This window comes from Numida meleagris, chromosome 1, assembly GCF_002078875.1.
Source record: "Numida meleagris isolate 19003 breed g44 Domestic line chromosome 1, NumMel1.0, whole genome shotgun sequence".
In the NCBI taxonomy this organism is placed as follows: Eukaryota; Metazoa; Chordata; class Aves; order Galliformes; family Numididae; genus Numida; species Numida meleagris.
The window spans coordinates 58,990,283-59,008,358 of record NC_034409.1 but is presented as its reverse complement, the minus strand read 5'-3'; the positions used below and the strand labels follow the sequence as shown (position 1 = coordinate 59,008,358).

The 18,076-nt window shown below is 39.1% G+C and overlaps 1 protein-coding gene across 1 annotated transcript in view; it reads right to left on the bottom strand.

The window, feature by feature from the left end:
- MTPN (myotrophin) overlaps nt 1-17,577 on the bottom strand; it is a 42,647-nt gene extending 25,070 nt beyond the window's left edge. The window contains exon 1 of the mRNA XM_021388653.1: nt 17,294-17,577. Within this exon, the coding sequence (XP_021244328.1) occupies nt 17,294-17,365 (72 nt within the window). The 5' untranslated portion in view covers nt 17,366-17,577. The remainder of the gene's footprint in view (nt 1-17,293) is intronic.

Below are 18,076 nucleotides of genomic sequence, written 5' to 3'. Positions count from 1 at the left end.
TAAATCCTAAGGATGAAATATCTGGAAAGATCTTACTGCATCTTGAGAAACTCTCGATTTTTTTTTACTATCTTTCCCACAGGCCTTTGTACAACGCTAGCTAAATTTGTTTTGAATATTCAACAAAAAAATGAAGCAGCAACATTTCAAATCAATCTAATTGTACAGATCTACAGCAAAAGATGTTAATAATTCAACTCACGGAAAACAGTAGCATCTAAGGTTTTGAACACTCACATTCCCCAGGTGCAGGAACAAGAGGCAAACAGTTGAGAACAAAGGAGAAAATGTATAATGAGGGTATTCTATATTTTTATTTGCTATATCATGGTGTATAGCCTTCATATCAGAAGGATGACTTGTAACATTCCTTTATGCAATGTTAGCAACATTCTACACTTTACAAGTGCATGGTGTTAACAAAAAATTCCTCCAGAAATGTTATGTCAGAAAAAGAAAAACATTTGAAAACAAATGTGAATTTCCACACAGCATCTGCTTTTTATGTTTTCCATGTGATATCTTTTAAAGAGAACTCCTCATAGATAGCTATGTAAACTCTGACACACCCAATAACGATGGAGGTGACCTCCTCTAACTGTAATGTAAAATTTTTCTTATATTTTAATATTTTGAACCCAGAAATATTCTAAGTAAAAATACCATGGTCACGTGTCCCAATTTAACTTTAACCTTGTGAAATGAAACCAGTAAAACTAAGCTGTAACTTCGACTGTTGAATAAAACCTAAAGATGGCTTTTGCTGTAAAATAACCAACACTGGTATCCACTGAATGAAACTTCTTTCCTTACAACCCAAACCACATAAAAACCATTGCCTGAAGAGTAAGCTTTGTGTTTTTAAGTGGAATATAGATAACATGAGCTTTGAAAGCACATAAGAGTGACAGTCCCCAAAGGGAAAGTAAATTTGTACAAAACTGACCTGGAGAAGGGAGGAAAACAAAAAGAACAACAGTAAAACCATCAAATACTCAAACAGGGTTTAGCTGACAATCTTATTTTCTCACAACGAGAGGTGCAGGAGAGAACTGCTGAGTATTAACCTTCCCCCAATTCTCCCTTTTTTCCTCGTCAAAGTTTCAGTCAGTTCACGTCCCTTCATTCATTATCCAGTATAATTTCTTTGAGATTCTTTCATCCGGGTAAAGGCAATTAAAAAAAACTAAAAAAAGAATCCCCCCAAAGTATACTCCAAAGATAAATATATATATATAAAGTTATCCTTGTAATTCTATTAATATTCTGAAAATAGCCATATTTTAAGAATTTAAGTCAAAAATCAGTGTTTAGCTCATGTTTCAGTTGTGTGCTCAAAGCCTTTTCAACTATTTACTGCTGTCACTTCTCAGTTATGTGACTCATTTAACCCAACAGTTCTCTTTCTAGCACTGCAGATCTCAATCCCTTGATTGAAAACAACATTAAGGACAATAATGCAAAAATAACTGAAGGAAGAAACCTATTTTCTACACCCTTTTATTCTTCAGTCATCCTACAGTTTCTGAAGTCACTGTGAGTTTAATAATAAGTAAAAACTTCTACCCTTATTCTTCTTGCTCAAACAGTAAAAACATATGATGCTATATACCAATCCACAGGTCATAAATACTTGAGGTAGCGAGAGGAAATACAAACACTACACTTCCTGAGATGTGACTAATAATCTAAAAATATAACGACAGTTCAATACTACACGCTTGTGAGTTTACTGACTCACTGAATCACAGACTCACTGAATCACAGACTATTTAAGGCTGAAAGGCATCTCTGGAGGTTATCTAGTCAAGATCGGTCCAATTAGATCAGGTTGCTCAGAACACTGAACAGCTGAGACCCACGTATCTATGAGGATGGAGGACTCCACAAACTCTAGGCAGCCTTTCTCAGGCCCAGATCATTCTCACTGTTAAGTTACGTTAAAGGGGGAAAATGTCTAAATTTTTCACATTTCAGTTGGAACTGTTGCCTCTTACACTTTTATTGTGCACCTATAAGCAACCTTCTCTGTATCCTCTTCTTGGTACAGAAAGAGGATTAAACCCTTCCGCACAGTCTTGCCTTGGGACATGTTCCAGTATGTCAACACCCTTCTTGAACTAGGAAGCTCAGAACTGGACAAAGTACTCAGATGCAGACTTAGAAATGCTTAGGAGCAGGGAACAATTTCCCTCATATGCTGGCTGCTTGCTTTCTAATACAGGCTAATATGCTGTTCACCTTCAACATTGTAAGAAAATTGTGTGAACTCATCTGCATCTTGGTGTCCATCACGACCATGAAGTCATTTTCTGAAAAGCTCCTGCCTAAATAATTAGCCCCCAGGTTGTAGAGTTGTATGGGTTTATTGCTTTCTAAACTATTGTTCAGACTGTTAAAGGCATTCCATTGCCTAGGACATAACAAAGACGTTTAAGGAGCACTACCAGAACCAACTTCTAATGGATGCCACTGGTAGACAAGTGCCACTTAGAAGTAATGCTGCTGATCACAACCCTTTAAGTCCAACAGCTCACCCGATTTTCCACCAACTTCACAGTCCACTTACCCAGTCCATGCATTACAGACCTTGATGTGGTCTCTTCCTGTATCCTTGTAGCAAAGGTCTTGCTAAACAAATAGCAGTACAAGAAAGATTTGCTCCACAGCCTTCACAGAGACTGAAGTTAAGCTTGACTAGCCTGTAGTTCCCCACATCTTCCTTCTCACCACTCTTCAAGTGTGACGTTTATTTTCTGAGAATCATCAACAGCATTCTCCCCAGCCACCACAATCTATCAAAGATGACAACAAACTGCCTCACAAAGACAACAGATAGGTCCCTCAGCACCCTCAGATCCATCCCATTTGATCCCATGGATGGATGTATATCCAGCTTGCTTAAAAGGCATTCCCTAACTCCATCTTCCTATAATATGGAAAGTACTCTATTGCCATAGACTCTCTAATTAGGCCGCAGGTCTTGAGAGGCCTTGCAAATAAGAGAGGCAAAAAAGGCCTCTACATATTTATTACTAGGCCTTCAGCCCCACGAAACACTAGGTCCACATCTTCCTTTGCTCTCCTTTACAAAAAAAAAGAAAAAAACAGTGTACTAGCCTTTTCTAATACCTTTCAGACTCCTTGCTAGCTTCAATGTCAGCTGAACTTTCATTTTCACGTCTTCACCCCACCCCTGTACATTTGTGCAATGTTTCTGCATTCCTTCCAGTAGACCATTTTGTTCTCATCTTCTGTATAACTGTTACAGATTCTTTAAAATATGTGACCAGAGACATACCTTGCATTTCCAAGTAACAGACATGGAATTCACTCTCAACTCAGTGTTTCCCATATAGTCATGGACGCAGCTTGGAATACAAAGAAAGGCCCCTGAAGTATCTTAACTGTCTTCACTTTAAAAAAGGTTGTGGTATTGTCTTATCTATATTCAAAAACACCAAAAAAGGGTGTCTGATCTTCCATTATAGAAAGAAAATTTTATTGCTTGCCTCTCCTTAATAGCTCTTCCACTAATCAATTGCGTGAGGACAGAACTCAAGCTCCAAGTACCCTTGTTCTTAAGTAACTTCCTTTAAAGACTCAAGCAGAAATAAAATGGAAAACTGAGTTCAAACAAAAACTCTCATATTTTTAACTTTTAGCAGCATAAAAAAAGCAAGCTTAGGTTTACTGCTGAAAACTCAAGTGCTACTACCTCAGTTTTCTCACTACTGAAACATTCCTGGGGCTTACATACAGAAAGATCAGATTCCTCACGTGACCTCTTGGAGAAAGCTTTTATCTTCATTAATCTGCCACTATAGGAGGTTCATATTTTCCATTTTCTAACTCTAGGTCTTACCTAATGACTGCCAGTGAGCTGATTCACATTCTGCTCACCTTAAAGTTGGATTTGGGGACAATATATTGTTCAAAAATACGTATTTCTGTAAAATGTGTTCAAGAAACCTGACACTGTTATAAAACACCAAATCTTAACTACAGAGCTCACTACATAACAGTGTTCACCTAGTCTGCACTTCAGGTCTTCAGTACAGCATTCACAACATTCCAGTCTTCGGATGTGGTATTGCAGTTCAACAGAGTTTCTTCCCCTTAGAGAACAGTCCCAGAGTCTAAATAACAGTGGTGACTTGGAAGCAGAAGTTTTCATTCCTTTTGTGATATACAGGGTCATACATCAATTTAGGTTGTAAGGGACCTCTGATATAAACCCATTCAACTAAGATCTACAAGGTCTTTCACAGGTCCTTTGAGACGTCTGATAGACACACTCTTGAAATTAATTCACTAATCTAGGCCTAATGACACCATTCCCCCCCCAAAAAAAAAACCTTGCTTCTAGTTTTCAAGTATTAAAATTAAAATGACTTTCTGCCTCAAAACACCTTCAATTAGTAGTGACAACAAATTAGTCTCTTATCTGGAGCTAGTTATACAACTTTCTCTAGAGATTTTTGTCATGGTAACTGAAATGGAGTACTTGCCTGAAGCAGTTCCTGCTGGCCAGAGCAGAGAGGTTACCTATCTGCCTCCACTACTGAAACAGACTTTGTTTCAAATGGTTACAGGTGCCACATCCTCACATCAACTTTCCTAATACAAGCCTGAAGCTAACTGAAACAACAGTTTAGCACAAACAAGACACTGTTTTCACAGACATGTAAATTTTTATTTTTTAGGAAAGAGAAAAAAGATCAAATAACCACCTCATAACACAAGCCAAAAAGGAGTATTATTTAAACTTTTATACAGTTTTCCAGCAAAAGAAAGAAAAAAAATCACATACAACGATTCAGGGATTGCAGAACTAAGAACTGATTAGAAGAGATGAAGAGAACAAGTCCACACACCCTCAACTTGATGCATTCAAAAACTATCCAGCAAACAACAGAGGAGTCATAAAGAAGTATTAGTTTCCTATAATATTCATGTTGAGTAGAACATAAGTCTCATGTTCTCTTGCTTTATTTTTATTAAAAAAGAAATCCTCTTGTCCCCGATCAATATTCAGCCTAAGAGCAGAAGTGGAAATGTGAACATGGAGAGCATTTAAGCAACTGACAACTCAAAGGTTGGGTCAAGTCCAAAGAGAGAAAGGGAAGGAAAAAAGAATAACTTTGTAACTTGTGAATTGTTTATGATTTTGAAGTAGATTTCTCCAAATAAAAAACAGCAGTAAATTTCTGCCAATGATAAGAAATCAACTCATTGTAACTGCAAGTAGGTAGTTTCCCATGGCAACTGAACAATTTTGTGCAGGATCCAAGTTTTCATTTCATTAATTTCTATATTTTCAAAAATTACTTATTTTCAGTCCACTAAATAAATTAACATAACCCTACCTCATTCAATCTGCAGCAGAACGATCGCTGCTGCTCCTCAGCGGTTAAGCGAATGCTGTTTGTTCCAGATGTTTTCCAGCTGCAGTCTGCATGGACCACAGTTGTCTGTGGACAACTGAACAGAGGCAAGTGACCTAGATTTATTGTGTGGGATAGTAGCTTCCACTCAGAGAATTTAACATTTAGAAGTTCTTTTCTGTTATCATTGTTTAAAGACTGAAAGCAGCTGCATTAGCTAAGCCCTTCTACTGGTTATCGTTGTATTTGTGACATGAGATATTCAATAATGCCATTTTGCTACTGCTACATTTTTTATAACTACTACAAATTTCCTAACCTGGAAAAATAATGATTTCTCTCCCAGATGTCTTTTGTCTTACCTATGCACTCTGAGGAATATTTGGGACAAACTGTCTTTATCTCCTCCTTCTGCATCTTACAGATATAAGCAAATATTAAGTGCCTCCAAGAAATCCTGATCAAAAACCAAAATCAAGTTAACAGATGTTGACAAGGGAATTTCTTGGCTACACAAAGTTAAGTCTCTGTGGAAGATGCTACAGACGTCAGTAGCCAGTTAACTTTTCATTGGTGCTCTGAATTCACATATAGTCTTTCCAATTAGCTTTGCCTGCAACATCCATCTGAGATTCAGTATTTAAAAAGATGAAAAACGGAACTCGGAGAATTTCAGCATAACATTCCCTCTAGAAGATTCACTGGTTTATCATGAGAGATCTGCTCTGATGATACCATGAGTCTTCTTCACTAGACATTTTGCAGCAAGTGCAACCAGAGCAGACAGATGTAGATCCAAATATGTTTAAAACTGGTATCTATTTTCTCACTGATGTGTATAATTCTCTGCTTTACAGAAGCCTTAACTGATGGTAACACCATCAACATCTGGTCTACACAAGCTAAGAAAATGAATGATGAATCTGATGTTGATTTTGCCTATTTTGACGTGGTATTTTAAATATACTGCAAAGCTTAATAGGCATCCCTACACTTATCTTTGATTAAGCCACCAAAAAGGTATGTAAATAGCCTACTTTTTCGGTTTTATTTGTTAGTGGTAAACAAGTTTCTAGCTTATCTACTGTACTCAAATGTAATCTGAAGTCTTAGACAAAAGAATGATTCCAGAAACAAATTGACTTTCTGAGCCATCTGTGTTTCAGTTGTTTTATCAGCATTTTTAAGGGACAAAAACCTGATAAATGTGTTGCTTTGTAGAGCAAAAATGAACCTAATGTTTTCCAGCAAGATTTTCTAACCCCAGCTTTGAATACGTATGAATTATTTGCATTATTGAAAGTAGTTACTCCCCCCCAAACTCTTAACTATTTAAGATTCTACTGAGAAACAGTGGAAACCACTCACTTCGCATTAGTAAGTGATGAAACAGTAATGTAGCAGCCAGTTTTGCATCTTCTCTTAGTTCTCATGAATTACTTTTAAGAAGCTTTGTCCAAAAAGTACTCACTTCTTACTTAAGCAACAGCTCTGAGTAATGGCAGCAACTAATTTTGACAGAATAAGCTGTTGCAGACAGGAAGTATTATTACTCCTAACAAAAGAGCTGGAGCAGAGGTCTAAAGGATATCACCCACAGCAAAGAACATGCGCCTACCACTATTTCTCTGTGCAAAGAACTACTTAAAATCGATGAATGCTGGTATGCTAAACATTCAAGATCATGAACTTGAACAGTTAGCAATCAGATACTCATTCCAAGCCTTTTTGCCCTGAAAAAAAGTTTAGAATTTGGAAGTAAAGTTAAAATGCTTTAGTTACAGCATCAGGACTTGTCTGTCAGGCTTGATTTTGAACACAGGACCAAAACCAAAAACTAAACTGCTTAATTCTTATGGAATAATAACCTGAATGTAAGTCCATATGCCTTAACCTGACATAAAACTAATATTCACCCTAAAGAGATACGTTAAGTACCATACCCACTGAACACAGCACAGTGTCCATTTTCACGGACAACACAGAGATGGCCTTAAAAGGATTTTTTTTTTTCCTCCAGAAGTGATTGGCCAGAGTCTGTGCTTTAATACTGCTACATTTTTATCTGATTTAGAGGATTTATCACTTCAAGGGTATATCAGGCATAAAAATACTCCAGACCTGAAGGGGTGCCAGGTGATTGCTTAGCAGCAGACAGGAACAACAGATGAAGCAGAAAGTTATTCACTAATGCATCATCAGCAGATTGACAAAGAATAACACCAAAGACCAATCTCCTATAAAATATCCATTTATGTACTTTTAACACAAATTCACTCTTAATACATGAGATCATTTAGTCATGGAACTCTGAAAGCAGGTTTGGATAGAAAAATACACTGTTACGCGCTGCATCTCCTTCCTTCCATGTTTGTTTTATGGTAAAATAATAAGTCAGGGATAAAAGCATCTGAGGGTTTAGTAGGAGGATTTGAGCAGTTTCCATTGTTAGACCATAGCTTCAGAAGTTAAGCAGATGAGCAAAGACTAAGTACCCAATCTCCACTTAGTTGCTAGCTCTGAATGAAAATATTTTCAGTTATTATAAAAGCACCAATGTCAACATCTATATTAAAATTCACAGTGCACACTGTCCAAAGAATGCACAGGAAATGACTGTTTTCCTTCTAGGACAACAGTAGAGGCCAGCCACTGAGTTTCAGTTTCCACTGATGTCACCTAGATATTTATATTGTGTGGTCTAAAAACTACTACTACTAAAAGAATCACGATAATTAATCTGAGTTCTGAAAGTTGAAGTTGTACTCCACCATAAAGATATGACAGGATAAATGGGAAAATGAGCAAACCTTCCAGAATTTACTGCTTAACTTAAAAAGGTACTGAATTCAGGTTTTATGACTGGGACGAGGCATCAAAAGCATGACTTCCTTCTCCAGCATCTAAACGAGGAATATATCCAAGGCAAAATCAAATGTTCTATCAATCCCTGAAACAATGAAATTTAACTTCTAAATAAGTTTTCATATCATATTTGGCATATTTGGAAGGATTTTTCTCTGTACCTTGAGTTTACATTTTGTTCACACAGAAAGGTAAAAAGAACAAAATATCAGCTGTATGAATCATTTCTAGAAGCTCCAAGCCTTACGTAGACTATTGTCAATATTTGGAAGCAACTGATGAAATAAAAATCGTGGAAAAAAAACAACACATACCCTGGAAGTAAAATACTTCATTACAAAAATCCATGAAATAAATACTGCACTCCAGGCCTAAGTATACACTTAGGAAATATTCACAGAATGGCCTTCCAAACCACTTACGTGCAGCATTCATCTTTATAGCAGTATTTCCATTAAAACGTACCCATATCGATATGGCACTCTTCTAATTTAGATAAGCCATGTACAAAAGTTAAGCTACACTTTAGCCAAGCCACAGAAATATTATTACTGAAGTTACTGAGAAGTTAGGAACCTAAGAAAAAAAGATACTTCTAAACATCTTACATGAATAAGAAGGATACTGCAAAGTTCTTTAACAGGGCACACTCTGACAGAAATGTAGATCTCACTTCACAGGAAAGAACTTTCCCTGCCAATTCTTCCTTTTTTTTTTTTTTGTAAATAGAAGGACTTGAAACTCCCTCCTTCCAATTGCATTACCTGAATTAAGTACTGGAAGTATTTTTGAACAAACATTTTTTTTAAACAATTACCACCTACAGGATTAATATTCATAAAATCATTAACAAATCAGTTTAGAAGAGATATGCTGATGATAGCTGTTGTATGGACAGCTCTATCTTTTGTCTCAAACAGCCTTCCAGCTCATCTTTCCTCCTTTACCCTAATTGCTAATTTATAGGCCATAAGCATGTTAAAATGAAGGTTCATAAATGACTGAATTTTGAGCCAAGAAAGTACCAGTCATTCAACAATAATTATCAAGACTATTTTAGTTCATAAGAAACTTCGAGCACACGATTCTGTTTCATAAACTGTCTCCATAATTAGATATACATTAGAATATTCTTTGAACTTCGCCTGGGAGTATGACAGGCAAATCTCCAGAATACCTTTCTACTGATGTTTTGGTCTGTTCAGCTTATTAGCCACCGTGTGAAATTACTCTATTTGATTTTCAAAGTGTAGCTGAAGGCTAAATAAAATGATTTCACCATTTCCCTTTTGGCCTGTAACCACTGAAGAAGGCAGCAAACGTATATAAGCAAAGACAAAAGCCTAGATGATACCTTAATTCTTGTTGCAGAAAGAAAGCTACAAAAATTTTTTTCTTCAGAGAAATGCAATGGCTCTTGGTGTGCTATGTATCTGCACTGAACTACAGAACCACATGGTATTCAAGACACTAAGAAAAACACTAAGAGCATGAAAGTGAAAAGCACTAGAATTCAAGTCCCCCAGTATGCTTTAAAGCCATGTTCACGTGTATACGCATTTTGATACTGAATTTACAAGATCATGTTTCTCTTTCTCTTCCTGCTCCACATTATCAGGATTTCAGCTGTTTTCAAGACAACACCAAATTATGATTTCTTTTTTAAAAAAAGAACAATAGAAAAATCCAACGAGAAATCACACAAGCTGCTTCCACTCAAACTCAAAATTACAACAAGAACTGTATCTTAGTCAACGGGACTTGTTTATACTGATTACTTCTCAAGTCAGAGAGCTACAGACTGAATCAGAGAGAGCACTGCACATACTAGTCTCTCAAACACTGAAAGGAAACCAATGCCTCCCCTCTCCCTCCGGCATATGACTGTGGAATTTACCATTGGTGGTTGCAATCAACATAGGCTTCAGTGTTAACTCACAATAAAAAGTAAAGAGCATCTCCAGCATCCAGTAAAGTATCAGCCATGCTAATTTGTACCTGTCCCTCCTCATAACAAGCTAAAGCAGAAAAACATCCACCAGTTTATAACTGCTGAAAGGGCAACTTGTAAGAAAAACAACTGTTATGCAACAGACTGGTCAATTATTGGCACTTAATTCCACTTAATGCTTTTGTCTTCATAATAGGAGATCTTCCTACTCAAACAGCAACTAATCCTTTTTATAGAAAAGTATAGGTATCTAAAAAAAACAATATCCCAGATGAAGATCATCTTAGGGAAAAAGAAAAATTAAGAACAACTTATACAAACCTTGAGTTTTGAAAGTGTGCAAATCAGGTAAAAGCAGTAACTTTGCTCAGATTTTTGTCTGGATGCTTACCCAGAAGCTCACACTAGCATAAACATAAAACCAGAAAACAAACATTAAGAACGCAGGGACATATATGGAAATGAATATGTGACTGAAGTAATAAAATATGATACATCCCCAGGCTTTCTCTATCTTCCCTCCACTTACTTTCAGATGCATCTTTACAATGCCTTTTATTCTCATAAAAATTACTGGACTTGTGAAGCCTGTATTTCCAATTCCACTACATTCTCCTCAAGCCTGAGTAAGTGATTTGACCTTCATGTTATAATTCCTTACTCATGTGTTTTGATACTGTTACAAGACCTACTCATTCAGTATTTTTACTTACGTGGCCTGCATGACTCACCAACTCCACAAAATCCAGTCAATATTCACAACTAACACAACTTGCCATCAGTGACTCCAGATGCAGACCACAGCAGAACTTTCTCTTTGATTTCAAGAAAGCTCAGCTCATCTTCCACATGCACTCCTGTTGAAATCAATAGTAACTATCCGAATCAAAATATATGAGCTTCGATCAAAAAACATGGATTTAACAAAGAAAACAGAACACCAGAAGGAAAACTGAAGATAGAGAAAGGATGGGAAGAAAAGGAGCAGTACTAACAGTAAATATTTTCCCTGCACCCTGAGTTTTCTGACAGTTATTCATAACGTTCCAAATTTATAGCATTATAGCTAGTGATATATAAACTAAAGACTAGCTCAGACAAAACAGGATTTATCCACAGCAGAAATAGTTTTTTCTTCTCATTTATGGAATTGAATATATTTGCAAAGCTTTCAGCAACAAAAATTCAAATTAATTCACTGTGTGATCAAAACCAGTTTTGAATAACACTTTTTTTTTTTTTTTTACAAACAGCAATTACGTGCATTCAAATAGCAATTAGGTACATCAGTATAACAGTAGCCCAAAAAGAAAGAAATAAGGGAGGATTTTATGTTTTAATTTTGAACAGGCAGGAAATTGACAGAACCAAGGATTCTGGGATGCCCATCCAGTCAGCAAGCCATGAATTACACCACAATGCCAGATTTACAATTTAACAGACTCTATTTTCCCCAGGCTGATCCACTCCATGTTAAGTCAGGGTGACTTTCCTGACATTTATCCTATTTTTTTTCCCCTCCTTTTAGTGTTATCTTAACTGATAAGATTCAGTGGAGACAGCACATATAACTTCAGGAAAAATAAACAAATCACTCTAGTATGCTTCACATTCCTCACAGTAAGTTCTTCAGAACTCCATTTACTACAGTAAAAGTTGCCATGTACCCCTACACAATTAAGAACAAGATATTTTAGAATTTACTAGTTTGATCTAAGTCGGTTTGCAACCCAAGGCCACTGCACAGATTCCCAAACAGGCCCTCTTTGCACCAGGTAGGTTAGTTACTCCATGATGTTCTAAACGTAAGAACTGATGCACAAATCAATAATACTTGTGGCAAAGAAGAGCTGTGTCCTCACTCTTTTAAATCACACTGGGGAAACTGATCAGCTGCTGTGAAGAAGTGTTCTTCATTGACCTCAAACATCTTATTGCACCAGCCATGCTGTGCACCTCAGAAAAATGTTCTAGTACATTTTCAGTGTTTTAGTTAAGAAAAACTCTCTCATGAATATACAACTTGTTAACAGCCTCTCTTCCAGCCCTTCACAGGCATTCAGTAGTAAGCAACTGTATTGTTTCACAAAAGAAAGACTTAGATTAACACATTCAAATTGAGAGAACAAATTGAATATCAATTTTCAGGATAGTTTTACTGCTTAATTACACTTTCTTAAGTGACCATGCTCCAACACACTTGAGTAACTAACAGAAAAATAACAAAAGGTCTAGAATAGTCTACATACGGAAAAACCTCTGTGTAGTGCAAGCATTAGCAGAAAGCTGGGGAACCACAACAGCTCCTGAGCAGCTCCACCAGGGATACCCTCAGACCAGTGGCTCCAGTGTCAGTCCTGATGAGCCCCTGCAGAACTGCCTAGTTCCTTTACATCACACTGTAATCCAACAGGCTTTCAAGACCTCATTACTTAAAAGCAAGGTAATCGTTCCCATACTAGAGGCAAACCAGGTATCAATAGAGGCATAATAACAAAGTGCACTTCAGCATTCACCAAGCTGAGCTAAGGTAGATTTCAGTGCATCCAGAGTATGATTAATTTGCAACTCATATTTCATCTGCATACAATAGCATTTCATTTAGCCTGTTGCTACAGAGTAAAAATAATTCCAATAAACACTCAAAAGAATAGAAGCTATCCTCAGAAGTTAAAGTTATTTATTTCTCCTTGCTCTCCCAGACATATCTAAGCCTCTTCTCTTTTGCCCTTCCACAAAAGACTTGCAACAGTCGCTGCTCTCACTGCTGTACTTTTCATAAAAACCTTTTTCTAAATCACACTTACAGCTTTAGTCTCTCCAATTAGTTTTGCAGTAGTAAACCTCATTTCTCAAGTCACATCCATTCAAATATAATCATATTCTAAAGTGCAAGACTTTCTATAGCATCACAGTTTTGTGAAGGACACTGCTCCATTTTCCATCTGAGTTACTGAAGGTCCCTCTAGCTTTTTGGTTTTCTTTTCTTTCTTTCTTCTTTTCTTAAGGAAGTTACAACAAAGCCTTGTAATGCCCAGTAAGCAAGCACAGCATATGTTTTTCTAAACACATTCAATTCCTGGCCTACCATCACTTCAACCTTCCAGTCCACTGAGCAGTAAGAATATAGTACTTTCAGTTTGGAAGACTGCCTTATCTTCTTCAAGTATTAGGCCAGTTGATACGCCAGATATATCTGTAAGCAGCGCTACCATTAAGGAGCAGCAATGTAGGGGATTAGAACAGCTCATGAAGTGAGGAATTCTCAGTTAAGCCACTGAAGACTAAATTACTCCAGGAAAACATATACTGTAGCCTCTTTCCTACAAATCCAGGTTTATCTTGCCAAAATCTCCATCCCAAGTGACTGAACAGAACTTACACTTAACTTGAGAAATCTACTGCTAACTGGGAAACTTGCATGTTGATAGAGAAGTCATGTTAAACAGTTATATAACTTGTCATTCCACAGAGGGAAGGAGGATAAAGAAAGGGAAAAGCACAAATACCACTCATGTTAAGAAGTTCTGCAGGCTTAATATAGCCTGCTCTTCTTCTAACCAGTACTTCTTAAGCCCCCCATTTCCTCCCTTGAGGGAAGCAAATTTCTCTAATCTGCGTGGGTACTCACCCATTTGAGCGCACATTTGATTCATCTGTTCCTATGAAAGCTTTTGCTTTCTTGTGGAATTTTAAAAATTTGAGTGGATGTATGTGGGAAGAGTGCAGAATTCCTTCAATCTCAGCCCCGCAAAGATACCTCTGAAGGCAACATATGCTGGCTATATTAAAAAGGAAGATATCAAAGAAAGCATAAGTAAAAGCTACTTTTTAATCTAGTCACTGTAAAAATAGATGACACCATACTTAACGGCTAGCATAACACTCTAATTGCACTATATCTGTAGAAATTAACATTTACCACAAAGAATTCACAAGACTACAAGTTTAAAAATGTAGAGACTAATCAGATGTTTCCTACTGAAAAGAAAGAAGCCTTACAGGATTACTTAAACCATACAAATAGTTTTTCACATTTGTATCAAGTGGAAGCCAGCTGTGTCTTCCAAAAGCACAGACTGGCAGCACTAAAAACTCCTTTGCAAAGCAACAAAGCAATATTACGTGGCATTTGCCTGTTTCATTGCCACCCTTCAGAGCTACTGTTTTTGAGGAAGACGCTGTTTCTGAAGAACAAATCTTCAGAAGAATACAAGATCTCTTTACACAGAAATAAATAAAACACAAACTGGGATTCTTTCTTCTGCCTCTGTACTCTTCACTCATTTGCTGAAGTGGCAGAAACTTCCTCTACTTAAAGAGGACAAAACATGGCCATTGAAAAGAAAGGTTTCCACATTATACATTACGTTTCACCTGATGTTTGAATCAAAGTCTGACAATCACTAACTTATCTGCTTTGTTTGTTCTAAACAAATTTTAGGTGAAATAGAAGATACTAATGATTTCAAAGACAACATGACCATAACTTAAAGCACACGAGTGAAGAACAGCCCTAATTCATTAGCAAGGGTTGATCACTTGTAATCTCATTGATGAGATCTAATCATACTTTTATTTTTAAAGCACTCACGGTCATCTGGTTAATATTTCAGGATCTAACACTCATATTACACAAAATCAAAGATGAAGAACTTTATGATGTAATTGGCAACAAAGCCACAAGATTGCAGGCTGTTGTGTCAATTCAAGTAGTAAGAAAATAATACTAGAACAAGAACTATAGGGAAAAAAAAAAAAGAAAGAAGTTGGAAATTAAAAATTCCTGAAAAACAGAAAAGAAAATTAGAATTTCAGGAAGATGCAAACTAAGATATGTAAGACTGCCTTTCACATTACACGGAGAGGAAATTCCTACCAGTAAAAACTTTGTAATCCCACAGAATTCCAGAACATTAAATCATACTTAAGACAGTCATACATCAGGCAGTCAAAAGAGAATGTGGAGAATACAGAAGATATTTTTCTGAGAACTGTAGCTATCAAGTCATATTTGACATCATATATTTCATTAATTCAGGAACTGAGAAGGTGAAATACCAACTGAGGCTTTCCCTACAGTCAGAGGATTCTGGAGTTTTCTTACCCTTTCTCAACATACGTTTCCTTTTGTCTAGTAAAATGTAAGCTCACCTTTACACACTTTTCCTCCCTCTCCTTCACTTAGTTTCACAAAACCCACCAATACCTTTGGAAACCCTTGCTCCCGTAAAACTTACCTGTAATTGACCAAAAGAGATGAACAAACCATTAGCTAGGAAGAGGTCAGCCAAAATTTGCTCTTATAAGCTTTGCTTCCACAGGAACCCAGACTAAATTTTACTACCCCATCTGTCAGGCAAACGTAACAGACTGAAAGAAAACATTTTACTTCTTGATTTACTGGCAAATAGGATGCTTAGCAGCTAAAGATAAAAAAAACCCTATTTGCAAGTGGGGGTGAAAGAACAAACAAGATTAGGCCACAAACAAATTCCCAAGTTTTATTCATATTCTACATTAGAAACCATTCTAAAACATAAGATCATTCAAGAAATATAGGCTTCTTTTATTATTGTAAAGTAACCTTAAACAGTATCTCTCTTCTTAAGGTTTCTACCCCATTTGAGCATGTCAGAGATGCCCTTCAGCCTCTTCACCGCACCATCCACCAGGATAGCTTAAGCAGTAGCAGAATGAACTAAGTATTTGACTTTGCATTGAAGTGGATAAAGAGTAATCATTTGCAAAACCAGCTATACCCTACCTTTCAAGAAGGGTGAGAATATTAAAAATAATAATCTTTTTTAACTTGTACTGTAGTGGTCTTGTAGATATAACCTGACTCAAGATGGCTACTGGCAAACTTTTCGTCTCAGTAACAGATACATAGGAATCCATTAAACACTAGTGTGCAGCCATTTCTGGAGATAGCTACGTAATTCTTGTAAAAGCTGTATCAGGAATACAAGTCTCCAGCTGAAATACTATGGAGGCTGTCAAAGAAGAGAGGAAAACAAGAAGGTGTCAATGTTTGCATAGACATAGTTACATACAAGACCATTAAACAGCTGAAGTGGAATAATATCATTCCTGTTTGTTACCTCTAGGCCTTTGTAGACAGAGCAGAGCACGTGAGCATACAGCTACTTTGACGCAAAGTCCAATAGCTTAGCTGAAATTGTCAGAGAGGACTATTCAAGCTAAGCTGCTGGACTTTGTACCAAAGCAGCTGGAAGTACTTGTACACATTTCTTTGTGCCAAGAGTGCTACAAGTTTGGGTAACTCTGGACGAAACTTGACAAGTGGAGCAGGAGGAACTTAAGTCATCAGAAGGCATGTCAGCGTGTGTCAAGTTGCCAAAGACAGTCATTAACTTTTTCAGAGATCTAAATAATTACAGTTATGTGTAAGTCAAAGAACCTTGTGAACGTCTGCTATGATGTGACAGTTTCTAGACAATATTCCTGAGCACTAAAGGCCCTCCAAAGCAGTATCTTGCCTTTTTGTTCAGAAACTTTTGCCACAAAACTCACTGACGACAGAAGGCAAACGAGGACAGAATCCAGCTTCCAAATTACTTGTCAGCAGATCTTTTTTTCAGCCATTACATGTGCGTCTACTGCTCCTGTAGCACTTGCTCTAACTGGATCTCAAGCCACTTGACAGAAGGTTAATGAACTAAGCCTCAGCACACCTGGTAGCTTAGCATCACCCTATTAGGGATGAGCCCTGAGGCACAGAGAGGGTAACCAAACCGAGGCCGCACATATGCATACACACGAGACCAGCAGGCAGGACGGGGACGCGGGCTGCGGAGCCATGCAGCCACACGCAGCGGGCTGGCGGGGCCGGAGGGCAGCGGAGCGAAAAGAAGGAAGCCCAGGAAGCAGCGGGCCGCCGGGGGGAGGGGAAGCACGTCCCGCTGCCTGGGCTTCGGCACAGCGCAAAGCTCCCGCACCACCCGTGCCCAGACGGGCAGCGGCTCCCGCCCGCCCTTCGCCCAGCGAGCCGCCCTCCATCGGCCCGACGGCCCCCATCACATCCCTCCCTCCTCAGCGCCGCCTCGCCCGGCCCCGGCCTCCTAACCTTGGCCACGTAGTCCTTCACCTCATCCAAGTCCCCATTTTTGAGGGCCCACATGAATTCCTTGTCGGACATCGTGGCCGCCGAGCGGAGAGGCGGGCGGGCGGGCGAGGTGGCGAGGGGCCGGCAGCGCCTCCAGGGAGCGAGGGCGGCGGCGCGGCGGGCAGGAGCCCCTCCCGTGAAGGGTGGGGCGGGGCAGCGGGCCGGCAGCGGTTGGGACGGTTAGGGCCCGGCACAGCGGGAGCAGGGCAGCCCGGCAGAAGCCGCCTAACTGGAGAGAAAAGCGGTTTACTGCCGCGCGGAGCTTCCGCTTCCGGTTTCCATTCAGCCCCCCGCGGTCCCCGACCCACTCCGCCGGCACACCCACGCGAGGAGGAGGAGGAGGAGGGGGGGACGCGGGGCGCATGCGCTGCCCGCTGGCTGCCTCCGAGTGGGATTTGCGCATGCGCTCAACTTGAGCATCCCTCTGTTCCCGGAGACGCTGGGATGGAGGGGGGAGGGAAAGAAGCGGTGCCGCGCATGTGCTCTAAGCTCCCGCGGCCTCTCCCCGCTGCAGGCCCCGCCTCTGGCGACCCGGTGGTTGCCATGGCGACGGGTCCCGTCGGCTGTCTCGCCGGCCTGCCCGTGGACATTAGGCCTGCTGCGGGACGAGACTCGTGATACCCCGCCCGGCACCGGGAACGCTGCGCATCCATTCCGCGGTGCCCGGAATCGTACGGCTGCGGGCTGTGTCTGAGCCGCCCGAGGCACTGCATGCTCGAGTGTTCTCTCTGAGGAAAGGCCTAA